At 38.4% G+C, this 15,959-nt stretch overlaps 2 protein-coding genes across 3 annotated transcripts; one reads left to right on the top strand and one right to left on the bottom strand.

Annotated features, from left to right (window-relative positions):
• Positions 1-69: 69 nt before the first annotated feature.
• On the bottom strand, positions 70-6,253 carry LOC146639589 (phenazine biosynthesis-like domain-containing protein 1). The gene is made up of 10 exons (XM_085353706.1): positions 6,078-6,253; positions 5,604-5,703; positions 2,069-2,167; positions 1,768-1,877; positions 1,602-1,631; positions 1,417-1,505; positions 1,103-1,194; positions 638-721; positions 385-447; positions 70-299 (listed from the first exon to the last, which is right to left on the bottom strand). Exons 1-10 carry the CDS (start codon positions 6,159-6,161, stop codon positions 187-189), a joined length of 864 nt encoding a protein of 287 aa, XP_085209832.1. The 5' UTR covers positions 6,162-6,253; the 3' UTR covers positions 70-186.
• Positions 6,254-6,820: 567 nt separating this feature from the next.
• On the top strand, positions 6,821-15,900 carry hnrnph3 (heterogeneous nuclear ribonucleoprotein H3 (2H9)). Of its 2 annotated transcripts, XM_085353687.1 has the most exons (11): positions 6,821-6,878; positions 9,118-9,210; positions 9,645-9,800; positions 10,483-10,626; positions 11,794-11,932; positions 12,736-12,935; positions 13,101-13,196; positions 14,052-14,167; positions 14,459-14,594; positions 14,947-15,003; positions 15,117-15,900. In XM_085353687.1, the coding sequence occupies exons 2-11, from the start codon at positions 9,123-9,125 to the stop codon at positions 15,188-15,190; spliced, it is 1,206 nt and encodes a 401-aa protein (XP_085209813.1). In that variant the 5' UTR covers positions 6,821-6,878; positions 9,118-9,122; the 3' UTR covers positions 15,191-15,900. The 2 variants fall into 2 exon arrangements, with proteins under 2 accessions (XP_085209813.1, XP_085209820.1); XM_085353694.1 differs by lacking the exon at positions 15,117-15,900 and having other exon boundaries at positions 14,485-14,594; positions 14,947-15,002.
• The last annotated feature ends 59 nt before the right edge of the window (positions 15,901-15,959 follow it).

Below are 15,959 nucleotides of genomic sequence, written 5' to 3'. Positions count from 1 at the left end.
TAACAAAGCCTACAGTATGTTTGTCAGCTAAATCATTTCAGGATTGATCAGTCAGGACTTAAATGGGTTTTTTTTTCTTTTTTATTTGAACCTTCTCATTTTTATTCAAGAGCCATAAAGTGTATCTGCAGGAACACGACAGCTGTGATAGCACATCGGTCACTGTCTTCTCGGATGTGTCTCAGCCTATAGTTTGATTGTTCCCTGCAGAATAGTGATGGTCTGTCCAGCTATGTTGATTCTTCCATCATCTCTCACTTCAAGTTCCAGCTCGCCGCCACGACTAGAGCACTGGTAAGCTGCACAGGCACAGTAAGCCGATTGATAATGGATAAAAGTGGAACACATCAGTTATCAGATAAATGACACATTAGTAATACGTACCCAGCAATTTCTTCTTTCCTAGTTTGTCAGACCAGTAGCTGCCTAGGACTGTGTGGGCAGATCCTGCCAGAGCACATAAGCAGGAATAGGTTAACACTTTCTCTCAAAATGCATTAATAAGACACCTGTAAATGCATCCACTTTAGTCCAGCTGCTTATATGTAAATGTTTTTAGACACACAAATGTTCAGAATTATGTTATTTGATGAATAATAACTATAGATTACATATTAGTGAAGGGCAATCATCTTACCAGTGACAGGATCCTCAGGGATGCCAACCCACGGAGCAAAGTTTCTGGAGTAAAAGTCATATCCTGGCTGGCAATCCGGTGATCCTGTTTCCACATTTTAGCAGCGTTTGATATTTAATATTTGTTGGCAGAAACATTCAGTGAATTTTGTTATACAAATTAAAATGAGCAACAAACGAGTCCACAGGACGGTGATGGCAAAGTACTGTGCTCTTCATCACCATCATCATTAAAACACCAAATGAGGGAATGTTTTTAGCAGAGTGCTGTTCATCCCTCCAGCAGAGGTGCATTGAAGCTTTTCTGATGGTACATGGTGGGACAACACCTCACTTAAACACTTCATGTTGGGTTTTCTTTGGTTTATTCTTAAAGGGAAGCATTGACTGTTAAGTCTTCAATTTAATGGAATTGCTACATGTGGTCTGATCCAACAAGTATACAACTCTACACAGCTCCGATTACCTTTCATAGTGACGACGACGGCTCTGACTCTTCCACTTCTCTCACTATTCTGAAGAGCCACACTGTCAACTTTCAGATGGGTAAGCACGGAGCTGGAGAAAACACACAAAAAGCACATACACATTTACAAAAATGTGATGAGTGGGTGTAGAAGGCTAGTTGCTTGATTATTTGTTTGGCCTTCAAACATATGAATAAGCCCCACTACCTGGAAGCCTGAGAAATACAAATGTTTGAGACTTCATGAACAACAGGACCATGATTCAGATTCCTTTCAATTTGGCAACAAGCAAAGTTTTTTTTTTTTTACTAACGTGTCACAGCTGTCAGCCAGTCGAATCAGCAGCTTCTTGGTGTTGTTGGACAGATAAACTTCCTGAACCGGGAGGTTTCCCACTGCCGCCTGTGTCACACATGTAAAGGCAGAGATTTAGCTGAACATACATACAGGAATGTAGCTACACTTTCACAAACCGTTCACAAAAATGTGATTTCTGACCTTGATGGTATCTTTGAAGTCGTTGGGATCCTGAAATAAAAGGAGTTCAGAAAGAAAACCATTTTACATACACTGTTAATAATACAAAAGAATCTTTTTATTTATTTATTTTTGACATTACAGGAATTGATGTGTTTATGTAACTAAAGAGAAAAGTTTATTTTACCTGTCGTGTGGGGGGGTTCAGAGGAAAGTCCATGATGTACCCTTCCTCCTTCTGGGTGACGCACAGATCTCCACTCTTGGTCTCAAACACCAGGGTGGGGTTTACATTTTCTGAAAGAAAACATCCATTACATGGTTATATGCTGGCACCTCTTTTCTCCTTTTTGCAGTCAGCTGCATTGTGCGGTACAGGCATCTCTAAAAAAGAAAAACAAATCGCTCCAGCAGCCTTTTCTAATGCACCGTGGTGTCACTTTTTCTTTTTTGGAAAAACATTTTTATGTGTAAATGTTGCATCTTACTGTTGTATTGGAACAGCACTGCTGCAGAGGCCAGAGTGGCATGACCACACAGATTGACTTCAGTGGTTGGTGTAAACCATCGAAGGCGGAACCTTGATCCTGTTAATCACACATTTAAGACTTTTTTTCAATTTTGTTTTGGTTTTAGTTTCAAATACACAAAGTTAGGCAGTGCAGATAATGATGTTGGTAATTGGCTTACATCCACAAAGGTCTTCAAGGTCAACTTAATGATTTATTGGTTAAAGATTGACTAAAAGACTTATAATTTAGTAACCATCATTCTTAAAAGTGTGGTGTGTTGTCAACGTATATAAAAGTACTGTAAAGATTTAAAACATGTCACATTTGACCTATGACCTCCCCTTCAAGGTCAAGACATCTAAACATTATAATAATGCTATATAGAGCTACTTAAAACTGTTTCTTACTGCCATTGAACTGTCAACATGCAGGCATATAGGGAAAGATACATTCAATTCAATTCAATTTTATTTATATAGCGCCAAATCACAACAAAAGTCGCCTCAAGGCGCTTCATAGATACAGAGAAAAACCCAACAATCATATGACCCCCTATGAGCAAGCACTTTGGCGACAGTGGGAAGGAAAAACTCCCTTTTAACAGGAAGAAACCTCCGACAGAACCAGGCTCAGGGAGGGGCGGCCATCTGCTGCGACCGGTTGGGGTGAGAGAAGGAAGACAGGATAAAGACATGCTGTGGAAGAGAGACAGAGGTTAATAACAGATATGATTCAATGCAGAGAGGTCTATTAATACATAGTGAGTGAGAAAGGTGACTGGAAAGGAAAAACTCAATGCATCATGGGAATCCCCCGGCAGCCTACGTCTATTGCAGCATAACTAAGGGAGGATTCAGGGTCACCTGGTCCAGCCCTAACTATATGCTTTAGCAAAAAGGAAAGTTTTAAGCCTAATCTTAAAAGTAGAGATAGTGTCTGTCTCCCGAATCCAAACTGGAAGCTGGTTCCACAGAAGAGGGGCCTGAAAACTGAAGGCTCTCCCTCCCATTCTACTTTTAAATACTCTAGGAACAACAAGTAGGCCTGCAGAGCGAGAGCGAAGTGCTCTAATAGGGTGATATGGTACTACAAGGTCCTTAAGATAAGATGGGGCCTGATTATTTAAGACCTTGTATGTGAGGAGCAGGATTTTGAATTCAATTCTGGATTTAACAGGAAGCCAAAACAGGAGAAATATGCTCTCTCTTTCTAGTCCCTGTCAGGACTCTTGCTGCAGCATTTTGGATTAGTTGAAGGCTTTTCAGCGAGTTTTTTGGACATCCTGATAATAATGAATTACAGTAGTCCAGCCTGGAAGTAATAAATGCATGAACTAGTTTTTCAGCGTCACTCTGAGACAGGATATTTCTAATTTTAGAGATGTTGCGCAAATGGAAGAAAGCAGTCTTACATATTTGTTTAATATGTGCGTTGAAGGACATGTCCTGGTCAAAAATGACTCCAAGGTTCCTCACCACGTTACTGGAGGCCAAGGTAATGCCATCCAGAGTAAGAATCTGGTTAGATACCATATTTCTAAGATTTTCAGGGCCGAGTACAATAACCTCAGTTTTATCTGAATTAAGAAGCAGAAAGTTAGCGGCCATCCAGGTCTTTATGTCTTTAAGACATTCCTGCAGTTTAACATGAGGTTTATAACTGCCACATTTCTTAGGACATCTGACCTTTTCTTCAATGTCAATAGTATAATATATAAAAAGCTTATTAATGTCCATTTATTTCCAAATCAATACCAATTATGAAGGGATATATACAAAATACAATGCTATTAAAGTAAATACTGCCCAGAGAGTGAGCAGTCTAAGCTGAGGTTTGTGCTCTGAGTATTTCTTTTTTGTAGTTTTCACACTGAAAAAGTAGCAAAGTAAACTAAAAGCAAACATACAGCATGCTGTGATTATTCATTTTTGAGCATGCTTGTGGTGTTGGACTCTGTCAGTGGAGTCAAAAGGGGACATAGAGAATCAGCTCATAGCTGGAAGTAATTAAATTGTGGGAGATGAGAAAAAATGTGGGAGATGGCTCTAGAAAACATCTGTGTGTCAGCAGAGAACTGCAAATGTCAGATGATATTTTTGGCAAATTACAAGAATACTGAACCCTTACTGCCATGGTTTGGGTTCACTTTTTACTTATTTAATTTAAATAACAGGCGCACTGTAAAAAGTCATACATGCTTTCATCTTATTACATTTGGACTTTTGTAATTCCCTCTAACCAGTTGTTTTTCTCTCCTTTCTCAGCAAATATAATTTAGAGTATTTTTTCAAAAGTCACATTTTTAAGTCTGAAGTAAAACTTATTGTATCTGTTCCTGCTTCCTCTTTGTAAATAATACCTGCATTCCTCTTGGACCGACTGCACACTGCAGTTTTTCACTGTGACAGCTTGTTGCACAATTCTTTGGACTCCATACAATGTAACATTGTTACCTGACAGACTGCTGAGGACAGGTGTTTTTCAGTTTGTGCACGCAGTGAGTAAAATGCTCTGTGTGTGTTTAACTGCAAAGGAACACTAAACATAAGCTAATGAACAGATAAACCTAACTTGGAAAAATAATGAGCTCCTGCTAATGGTTGTGGGTCCTTAATTCTGCCTAATGGCACTAGTTTGATTTTGCTGAAGGCTAACCTTTTGTGATGCTCTTATGCAATCCAAAATTTGTAATTGACATTTCCTAATAGGTACAAAGTGCCATGAAATAGACTTTGTGGTGATTTGAATATATTTTTCTCTAATTTAACTGTATTTTGATCCTTAAATGTCTGTTCTCTGTGGCAAAACTTCAAAGTTTTAATTGTGTGACAGTGTCACATCTTCCTATGGTCACTAGCAGATATTTATGTCCTCAATAGTAACCTGGAAGCTGAACTTCTTGCTAAATTTTCATCCTAATACCAGCTATCTCAGGGGGGCAGTTTGCTTTCATTGAGTAGATTTGTCCTTTTTACGGATAAACTTTTTTCACTTTTTTTGTAATCTCAGGCAGACTGATCCAGGCTTTTTCCTCATCACATTTAGACTATTTTAATTCCCTCTATGGAAGGCTCAGCCCTTAGACCCTCACAGCTGTGCAAATTCTTCACCACTCCTCACAACTTTTTTTTTTTAAGTGACTCCTTTTTTTCCTATCATACAATTTCCTTGACTCATTTATTTCACTTGTCATATTATTCAAGTTTTGTGTCGTGTTTTTATTTTTTGTTTTATTTCAGTCTGTTTTTTTTTCTGTAAACCATTTTGCAACGATTATATACATAAGCTTTATTATTATCATCATTCTTATGACTATAAATTCATACAAACTTGTTAATCTATATTGAAAATTTCTATCCTGCACCTATAGGGGCTACTTTAAAGTTTAAGCAGCATGTGAGCCGTACACCATACTGTACACTTTTGAAAGAGAGCTTTCCATTACAGCAATACAATCTAAGAGGCTTTGGAATTGGCAAGGCAAAAGTGATCTGTATTAAAACAGACATACCTGTAGTAAAGCTATCAGAGGGATTCGTCCTGGTGATGAAAGCAGTTTCTGAGAGGTTCATCTCTGCTGCTATCTTGTGATACAAGTCATCACTCAGCTCCTGTTAGAAACACACGATTTAACGAGCAAATGATAGTGTCCTGAGCTGCTTTGACCAGTTAATGATTGTAAGCTTCTGGCAGACAAACAGAGGAAGTTTGCTCACTGAAAATGAATAAACATTAAATAAGTTAATTGGAAGCAGCAGCCTGATGTGTCTTATTCAGTTCTTGTGTGATAGCACAGTTTTCAGGGGAACGCAACAAACCACTTTCATTTTCATAGTTGAATTTACAAAAGATTGTTTAAGTTAAAATACTTTTAAAAACACATCTTGTCGAGTTTGTTTTGCAGAAAGAATTTCTGTTTCTGGTCTGCACTTGTGCCATAGCGCAGGACTAAACATTAAGCTTTGACCTAAATATTCTTACTCACACGCTGAAGTGGACAAACTGCCGCTGGGTTTCCCCTGAACGGTAAATTGGTGAAGGCATCCAGCGTGAACACTGGTATCTCCATTGTAGGTGAGCGAAAGAAGACGAAAATGGCTTGGAAGTTAAGAGCCTCCGTCCTTCAGCACGGATTTTGATGGAAAGGGTCCACACGCAGTGCTGTGGATGGACTTTTGACCCTCCCTCTGCATGTGTTTTTTCTCTCTCCCTGCAGCCTATCCTATTTTCCACTTGTTTTAGTCACATTTAGACATAACCGGTTTGCGACTGTAGTAGAATGAGTATGTGTTTAAGACTACAAACTTTACCCCTTAAGATAGTCACTTAACTGTGGTTATTTGACAATCTAAAAATAACATTTTTAATGCGATAAATACTGTTTTGTATTGTATAGATAGCCAGAATATGCATGACTAGTCTTACAATATTTTGAGAGAGTGATTAATTTATGATTATAGACACACAAAAAATCCGACTACCCTGACGATAGTTTAGTCTTAAACGCATAATCTAGATTTTGAGTTTACAATAACGGGCACGCTGAATATTTGGTAAATTGTATTTTTATTACATGTCCCAGATACCAGCTCTCTTTGGAGTCGTAAACACAAGCGTCATATCAATAAGCAATTTGGAAAACACGGACTAGTAACAGAAAAAAAAGACGCTAGAATGAATCAACGTTTATAAATCGAAATCTCGCGAGAACATACCTGTGCAAGTTTGCTGGCAGTGTCACCTGAGGCACGGGGCAGGAGCAGGAGACCGGGGATAAGAGGAAGCGGTGAGATAATTTTACCGGTTCACTCATTGCTAACTGTGGATGTGTTTCTTTATGGAGTTGTGTTTTGACATCCAGTGAAGACGCAGGACCGTTAAAACGAGAATTCGTTTGTCCTGTACGTTTGACCGCTGTCTGTGTCCTACAGTTAGCCTTAGCGGCTAGTCTGCTAAATGCTAATGTTGCCGAGCTAACGTTTTCGCGTAAGTCTGGCTTACGAGAAACATATAACTAGTATGAATATTAGACTGATGGATACTCAGATTTGCAGAACTTTTTATTAAGATGCCGTCTTGCGTTTAAAGGATCAAGTTGGGTATAAGTTGAACTCCGACTAGGTTAGCTAGCGCGGCTCTCGAATTTTTAGCACAACACATAAACAGCTGGAAGGAGGAAGTATCAGACCATAGCTATTTAAGCTGTTCTGGCCGCTGCAAAGATACAGAAAGTCGTTATTAGATATGTTCTTTGAAAGCTTTTTGTGTCATATGTTACTAATAGTTATTTACTTTGTTTTATTGTACAGTTCCGGCGAGGTTTGTTGTCGGTTTAATCTGAATTTAAAAGTAAAAAAAAAGAGTCTAGTCTGTCACTGCGTCGACATACCCGCAAATGTTAAAATATGAGATGAATGCAAACTATCCGGATAGATGCACCAGTAAACATTTAATCTCAGTGTTAACTTTTGCCAAACCTGTTGCTCTTGCAAATCGGTTGACAAAAATAGGATTGAAGGGGAAGATTCGGCAACAACTCGAGTGATCTTATTTATGTTTAATAAGCCAAATTCCTTTAAATTAATTATTCCTTCAGCTTTTATTTACCAGATTAAAATTGAGGCCATCATGCCCACACTTAACAATGAGGGATTGTTATTGCAGCCTAACTTTGTTTTAAAATTCTTTTTAAAATTCATTTTGTGTGTAAAGCACACACGGGGGATGTTGGCTATCTCAGGATCTTACTCACAAGTGAGGGCAGAAAGGGATTGGATGTCGGGCTGAGGCTTTTTTTTTTTTTTTTTTTTTTTTTTTTGCAGTGATGCAGATTCCGAACCGGATTTTTGTGATAACGAGAGACCTGAACGTGAAAGCAAAGCTGTCAATTTACCGATTGATATACGTCCTTACCCTCACCTATGGTTATGAGCTCTGGGTTGTGGCTGAAAGAATGAGATCACAGATACAAATGGCGGAAATTAGTTTTCTCCTAAGGGTCGCTAGCCTCTCTCTTTTTAAGATGGGTTGAGGAGTTCAGCCAAGCCACAGGCATTCAGAGTAGAGCCACTACTCCTGCACATTGAAAGGAGCTAGTTTGAATATCTCAGGCATCTGATTTGGATACCTCCTGGGCGAGGTGTTCTGGGCATGTCCTACTGGAAGAAAGCCCCAGGTATTCCCAGGACACTTTGGAGTGCCTTGGTGTTCTCCTGAATGAGCTATAGGAGGTGCCTGGGGAGAGGGAGGTCTGGGTTTCTCTGCTTAGGCTGCTGACCTCACGATCTGGCCCCAGAGAAGCAGGAGAAGATGAATGGTCAAGTACTGTTTGCAAGCCAGAAGCATTAAAAATTTTCCACTTCATTATCATTAACAGTGAATGCACACATTATTAAAATGCACACCAGAATGCAAAGAAAAATAGTAATAGCAAATAGTAATTCATAACAATAAATGCATTTTTTTTTTTAAAGTTTGTTCAGTGTCCAGTACCCCCAGAGCAAATGACCAGAATACTTTTGGTCCTTTATATAGATCTGGCACAGGACTCCACATAGTGACCCGCGCTTGTTGGTCAGCAAGACTAGAAGCATAATGTTTAGAGATACACTAAATATGATTTTTCTCGGCCGATTCAGATTTGTTTTTGAAGTCTGACCTACCGATCCCTATTTTCTAAGAACAACAAATGACAACACATGGAAATGAATATCTACTCATCTTCAATGCTAATATGAGCTGCTTTCTTGCCACAAGGAGTAGCCACAGCAGGTAGTGTCCCCCTTTTTTGGGGGGGGGACTGTTTCGAACTGGAAAACTATACACCCTTACTGACGCATCCGACTGGAATAGAGCCAGTAACTTTTTTTTTTTTGCCAAATGAATGTTAATCATAACACTGTGGAGTCAGCTTCAATGCAAAATATCAATTTTGTAATAAATGGATTATTAAACTTAAGAATTCATAACTAAGCAAGTGTTGCTGACACAAATGTCTTTCTGCTGTGTTGTGCCGTCTGTGACAGTGAGGATGTCTTTGAATGACGAGGGGTACGTGGTTCGGATCAGAGGACTTCCCTGGTCCTGCACACAGGAGGAGGTGGCCAGTTTCTTTTCTGGTGAGGAAACAGACGTCTTTACATCCTCAGACAAGACCTTAGCTGTTAGTGTTGAAATTGTCACTAGACTAGTTAAATCGCTTAGCATGGCATTCAAGTTTGCATGCACAAGTCTTTTGTAGCACATCTCTGTTTTTGTTATATGCCACACTATTCAAATTTCAGTAGCAATATCAAAGAGCCAAGGGTATCAAGAAAAATGGAAATTATGACCAAAGAATTGGATAAAACATCCAAGCTTTCAAGATGATTTTTAGGACAATAATGTAAAGGTTGTTTATTACTTATCCAAACTTACCTTGAGTGCCTGAACTTGGATGTTTAATTTTTTTTTTATTAATTTTTTTATCTTTTTGCAATGGTTCATTACCATTACCTCTTCTCTAGCAGAAGACATCAGTTTAAAAACTTGACGCAATCTCTCTTATGTTTAGACTGTGACATCGCGGGAAAAGTAAATGGAGTGTGTTTCACATACTCAAAAGAAGGCCGTCCGAGTGGAGAGGCATTTATTGAGCTGAAAACAGCAGAAGATTTCAAGAATGCTCTTGCGAAGGACCGTAAATACATGGGGCACCGATATATAGAAGGTAAGCAAACTGGTTAAAACTGAGCAACAGATTTGAATGTTAAGGACGCTACACACTGAACACGTTGAATTTTGCAATGTGATCCAGGAGTTAAAGCTGTATCACGCTGCTTTTGTACACATTTCACAATGTCAGTGGGGCGATTTGAACTATTATTAGCAGAGTTGGCAACACATAAGGAGGTATCAATCATTCTAGAGAGGCGTCACTGTTTAGCTCTGCGTCTGAGGTAAAATGGTATTATTTTACCATTTCTATTTCATTGTGTATTCAGTCCCAGTGTGCAATCTGAGTTACAGGTACACTTGCTGCCAGATACAGTGATCTGATTGGTTACATCTGTTTATTCAGATCCATAAAATCGAGCTTGGTTCAAAATAAAAGCAAATGCCCCAAATTCATCAACTGAAATTATGCGGTCAGTGTGAACTGCTGTGTTAAGAAAAGGTGAGTCAGAAGAATATTTTTAATGCAAGAAATAGTTACATTTTACGCGTCTGGTGCATAAAGGGTTTTTTTTTCTCTTTCTTTGTATCATTAATGGTTCATAAAGCAGCAGTTATTCAGTTATATTGGGTTCCTCATTTGCATATGAAGCCTTTAAGAAAACTGTAATGAACATGTTTAAGTTTAATTTATGACCAGCATGTGATGTTTGTGAGTGTCTGTCTGTCCAAATCAGTGTTCAAGTCGAACCGTAGTGAGATGGACTGGGTGCTGAAGCGTAGCGGTCCTGCTGACTATGACAGCTGCAGTGGCTGCATGCTGAGACTTAGAGGCCTGCCCTTTGGCTGCAGTAAGGAGGAGATTGTTCAGTTTTTCTCAGGTACATGAACACTGAGACTTTTGGGTAAATACTACATAAAGTTGTATTGATGTTACAGTAGATATTTTAGTCTGAAGGATAGTTTTTCAGTGCTGTAGTTTGTGTTTTGTTTTTTTTATTGTTATTCAGAACACCGTAGCAGTCAAATGAGATGCAACCATAAATTTAATTTAAGACAAACACTTAAGAAAGCCCTTTGTCGCTTCATTGCAATATAGACCTTGTGCAGAATATTTAAAAAGGCTATAAAAAGACAAGTCTTTTTAAAAAAAAAAAGAAAAAAAAGCTGTCAACTTCACACGATCTTCACTATAAACAGGGCTATATTAGGAAATGTGATGTGGATCATTAAAAGAAAAAAAGAAATCCAAATACTGCCAACTTCACTTTGAACAGTGCTTTTCACTTTTGCCACTAAACCCCATTGCAATACATAGGCATATGCTAACCTTCAGAGTAGATTGACAGGTTATTAAACTTAACATGATTAACTGTGACTAAGTTATTAAACATGTCTGCGTGTTCTAATGTGTGTTTGTTCTTGCAGATTAGTCATGCTGTGCTTACTAATTTGTCCTTGTCCGAATTGTTAGTAGTACAGCAATGATGTTGGTGTTCTGTTAGTCCATTATTTAGCACATTTGTATGACTTAAGATGCCATAGCTCCTAAAGTATTTAATAATAGAATGAGCTGGGCTGTTTTGGCTGAGGGAAGACAATCCCATAAAACTGATCTGGGGTCAGTATTAATGACACTGGCATTGGCTATCTAGGATAATATACACTAATGATTAATATAGATGGATACTAATATTATATTTTTTTCAGATAAAGCATAATTTGGCCATTGTGCTACATATACTCTGTAGTTGTTGTTGTTTTTTAAAAAAACAAAAAAAAACAAACAAACAAAGGTGAACATACAGTGGCTTATAAGCTGACTCCAAGGCAGTTTTTTTTTTCTTCTTCTGTTCCACTGCTGAGCAGCAAGTGTAAAGTCAGTCCCCTAAGATGCTCCTATTTTAAGTAGTATGAGATAATACAGCTGTTGTTTATTTGCTTTAATGACCCATTAATCCTTAAAGCTCCACTGATGTAGTGGGTGTTGTACAATCAATTCTATCAGTCTACCTACCGACCTATGTATTTGTGTGCTTGGGTTAAAGGGTTGAGAATCGTGCCAAATGGGATAACTCTGCCAGTGGACTACCAGGGGAGGAGCACAGGGGAAGCCTTCGTGCAGTTTGCCTCAAAGGAGATAGCAGAAAAGGCTCTGGGGAAACACAAGGAAAGAATAGGGCACAGGTGGGACAGATGGGAAAGGGACGGGCTGGACTGGGTTGGGCTTCTGTTAACAGCATTTAATGGGTGGTGATATTAGAATAATTGTGGTATTATTGGGTTGGGGTCTGAATATAAGCATGGGTGGATGTGCTAGTGTGATTATTATTATTTATTTTTTTATTTTTGGTAAAACTGATAAAATGGTAATTAATAATGGGTGGATCATGTTATATTTATTTTTATGCTAATAAGCTTAATTGGTTTATATATTGTAATTAAATGTGAAATATTGGGATGGTCTGTCTGTTTTTTCAAATAAAGGTTGGTGTATTATTTTTGTCATAGACAATTTTCCCGTGTTCATTTAAGATGTGGGAGCTCTATTTAATTGCCTTACAGAAACATTTGGGTTTAATAAATGATTCATTGGTCCTTATTTTATGACCTTCGTTGATTTATGTGGATCATTTATTATGGGTGGGGGGTATAAGTATAGAATTAAAACAAACAGCCAGCACAGGTTCAACCATTAAAGCAGAGAAACAATAAAGCACCTAAAAGCCCTGTAATGATTTCCTTGGCTGTAAGTAACAGTGGTGAGGTTGGTGTAGAAATCCTTAAGCCCAGCTAGTGAGATTTTGAGGTCAATCATTCAGACCACTGATTAGAATATTTCTACTTTTGTGTCTTTATCTTCTCTCTGTAAATTATATCTATGTTTGTAACCTTAATTGAGCCACTTCAACACCTTAACCCTCTCCTCTGCCTCTTGTTTTTTTTTTTTTTTTTTTATCCTGCGTATCTCTATGTACCTCATATTTCAGGTACATAGAGATTTTTAAGAGCAGTCGTAATGAAATCAGAGCCTACTATGAGGTGCCCCGGCGGGGAATGGGAGCCCAGAGACCAGGGCCCTATGATAGACCAATGATGAGCGGCCCCAGAGGAGGGTTTTTTGGTCCTTCTCCTGGCCGTGGTGCCACCATGATGGATAATATGAGGAGTGGAGGTGGTTACGGAGGAGGTAAGCAGTTTTTGTCTGACCCTGTAGAAAAGGACCTTCAGTTATATTCAGAATAAATTATATTCAGTTCTCTCTCATTCTGCTGGTGTAAAGAGCCTTGTTTCACCTGTAGTGTATCTGTGAGCGGTGAACTGCAGATTGTCTTTGCTGTGTTACTGTGTCCAGGTTACAGTAACTTTGACAACTACAACGGGTTCAACAACTACTGTTTTGGCAACGGCATGTTTGACGAGCGAGTGAGAGGAGAGAGGGGAGGAAGAGGTAAAGTTCAGATTTTATTTGCCTTTCAGAGTTGTGTATTTGGAGTTTAGTGCCCCTGCTGAAAGGCTGGAATATTTTCTGATATTTGGTGATTACATTTGGTTAATTGCATTTTATTTTTCTCAAACATGTACTTTATCTGCACAAAACATTTGTTAATGAAAACAGGAATGTGCTTGGATGTTTAGTAAGTTGCCCAAGGACATTTTAACATACGGATGAAGGAACTGAGGATTCCTGCACTACCAAGCTTCTGAATAGTAGACCAACCCTCTCTGAATCTAAAAACTGAAAACAAGATTTTTGGGGCCCACAGTTGCAAACTGAGTAACCAGTGAGGAACGTAACTTGTCTATCCAGAAGATATGTTTAAAAACCACGTGTACTACTACACCACACACCCCTGTTTCAAATGATTAAAATAGAAAATAACTTCTGAGCAATTTCAGACTTCTACATGTTCCAGCTTGTATGATTTGAAACTAAAATCATTCAAAAGGCTTTTTTTTTTTTTTTTTCTTTTCTTTTTTTTCAGGACAAATGATTGCCTTGCCTTTTTCAACAGCCATCTTAAAAATTGTCACCATCTTGAGTTTTCAAATAGCTTATCATGAAACTGTAACTGGTACTTCTACCTGCCTGTGAATGATTTCCCTGCAATTTTATCTACTGCACTAACTGCTGATGTCAATAAGTGAAATTAGGATTTGCTTTGTGAAGCAGATGTCTATGGCAGTAAATCTAAGACTTCTCAGTGAAGATTTAACACCTTTTATGTAAGAAATATATATTATACACACATGAAATACTGAATTACTGTTTTGTTTTTCTCTCCGCCCCACCACCACCACTTAGGAGTGGGAAGCCATGGTTACAGTAGTCAGAGTGATGTCGGCTCAGGCTTTCATAGCGGTCATTTCGTCCATATGAGGGGTCTACCTTTCCGTGCCACAGAGGGAGACATCGCTAAAGTAAGAAAACGCTAATCTGATGATTTGTCTTAATGTCTGGATCAAGCATATCAAACTCTGTGGATTTAACTGAAAATATTTTTATTAGGTGGCAGAAAACTGCATTATTCAGTTGAGTGTGTCACGTGTGAGAGAGGGTTTTCATACTTTCTCATTTTTGAAGTTAGAAGTTGGAAATGTATTATCTATGTGGGAACCCAACCTGTCCAGTCCTTTAGATCTGAGATGTCTGGTTTCTGCTCATGTCTTAAAATATCCAGAATTGTATTAACCTTCATTTATTTTTCACAGTTCTTCTCTCCTTTGAACCCGTTAAGGATCCACATCGATATGGCTCCCAACGGCAAGTCAACTGGAGAAGCAGACGTGGAGTTTCGCTCCCATGAAGATGCCGTGGCCGCCATGTCCAAAGACAAAAACCACATGCGTATGATTTGGCTTTTTTTTTTCTCTCTCTCTCTCTCCCCTCAAGCCAGTGTTTCCATTACTCACTCAGAGATACTTGTCAACTCACAGCAGAGATGCAGAATAAGACAGTGGGAAAAATTAAAATAAAAATGTCAGTGAGGCAGAATTAACATAGGAATACATTTTAAGGAGGTTAGTCTTCCTATTGAGCTTAGACCAAGTGTCTAAGATATTTCAGCTTGATTATCTTTACTAATCAGTTTCAGATAAATGCATACATGTCATTTACATTAATGTCTAACAATATTTATTTTTAAATGAAACGTCCATAAACCTCTTTGACTGATTGGGTTGATGTTGGTTTTCCACAGAACATCGCTACATCGAGCTGTTTCTTAACTCGACAGCCAGCGGTGCCGCTGAAATGAGTGAGTTTTAACAGTGTTTTGTTCAGCTTGATACAGTTTCATTATACATTTATAATTTTGAGAATGAATTTGATCATTTTCAAACCAAATGATCTTTTTTGAAAACCTTTCAGGCCGTGGCAGCGGTGGTTACTATAGTAACTCAGGAGGAAGCTCCCGGAGCAGCGGGCTGCGAGGTGCATACTGATGATGTCATCCCACAGCTCCAGTCCATCCTGGCGTTCATGTCACGTCTCTGAAGGCCACATTTAATCAATGAGTGTTTCTAAGCAGGAAAGCTGACGTGAAGTTCCACATTTTCTTTCCTTTTTGTTTTTTAAAAAAAAAAAAAAAAAAGGCAGAATGAAAAAAGTAAGACACAGACATGACCACAACGAGCACTATTTTCACACTATTCCTAGAAGCATATGAAGAACAACATGGCTTACACGGAGATAAAAATCCCGGAGCTGTCACAGGTGCTGAACGTGGTCAACTGGTCATGTCAAAGGATTCATGTTTCTTAAAATTGAAGATTGTAGTACAGTTTATCTGAATACACACAAATACAGAAAAGATACAAATTGCAGAAAGATGTTGTCTTTTGTAATTATATTTTATGGAATGGTATTAAGAGCGTTACATCTGAATGCATTAGTTTTTGACGACTTTAGTGGGATGCACTTTTTTTTTTTTTTTTTTTTTATAATTCTCCAGTGCAGCAGGAGCTTCATCCCACAGAGCAACAGCTGTGGTGTTTGATATGTAAGGGGTGGGTGGATTGCTTTGGTTTGGGTATCTCGTTGCAAGTCTTCATAGGTTGCGGTCTTAATCATCTTGATTGAAGTGTGTTCAGATAATAACATCCATTTGACCTTGACTTCAGATCAGCTTTTCTGGTTGAGAATGTTTTGTAAATGTGAGCCTGTGTGTTTTTTATGAATGTTTTCACAGTTCATTACAGAATTTAAAAAAAA

This window comes from Diplotaxodon limnothrissa, linkage group LG1, assembly GCF_057381915.1.
Source record: "Diplotaxodon limnothrissa isolate DT_005_m linkage group LG1, D_limnothrissa_male_GT1.1, whole genome shotgun sequence".
NCBI lineage: Eukaryota > Metazoa > Chordata > Actinopteri > Cichliformes > Cichlidae > Diplotaxodon > Diplotaxodon limnothrissa.
This window is presented reverse-complemented; position numbering and strand designations above follow the sequence as displayed.

Excerpts from the sequence above, each read along its gene's own strand:
- LOC146639589 (XM_085353706.1), bottom strand. The coding sequence starts at position 6,161 with ATGGAGATACCAGTGTTCACGCTGGATGCCTTCACCAATTTACCGTTC. Across the intron at positions 1,878-2,068 it reads AGTGCTGTTCCAATACAACA|AAAATGTAAACCCCACCCTG; the intron begins GTAAGATGCAAC and ends GTTTTCTTTCAG. Across the intron at positions 1,195-1,416 it reads CTGGCTGACAGCTGTGACAC|CTCCGTGCTTACCCATCTGA; the intron begins GTTAGTAAAAAA and ends TGTTTTCTCCAG.
- hnrnph3 (XM_085353687.1), top strand. The coding sequence starts at position 9,123 with ATGTCTTTGAATGACGAGGGGTACGTGGTTCGGATCAGAGGACTTCCC. Across the intron at positions 10,627-11,793 it reads GATTGTTCAGTTTTTCTCAG|GGTTGAGAATCGTGCCAAAT; the intron begins GTACATGAACAC and ends CTTGGGTTAAAG. Across the intron at positions 14,595-14,946 it reads CAAAGACAAAAACCACATGC|AACATCGCTACATCGAGCTG; the intron begins GTATGATTTGGC and ends GGTTTTCCACAG.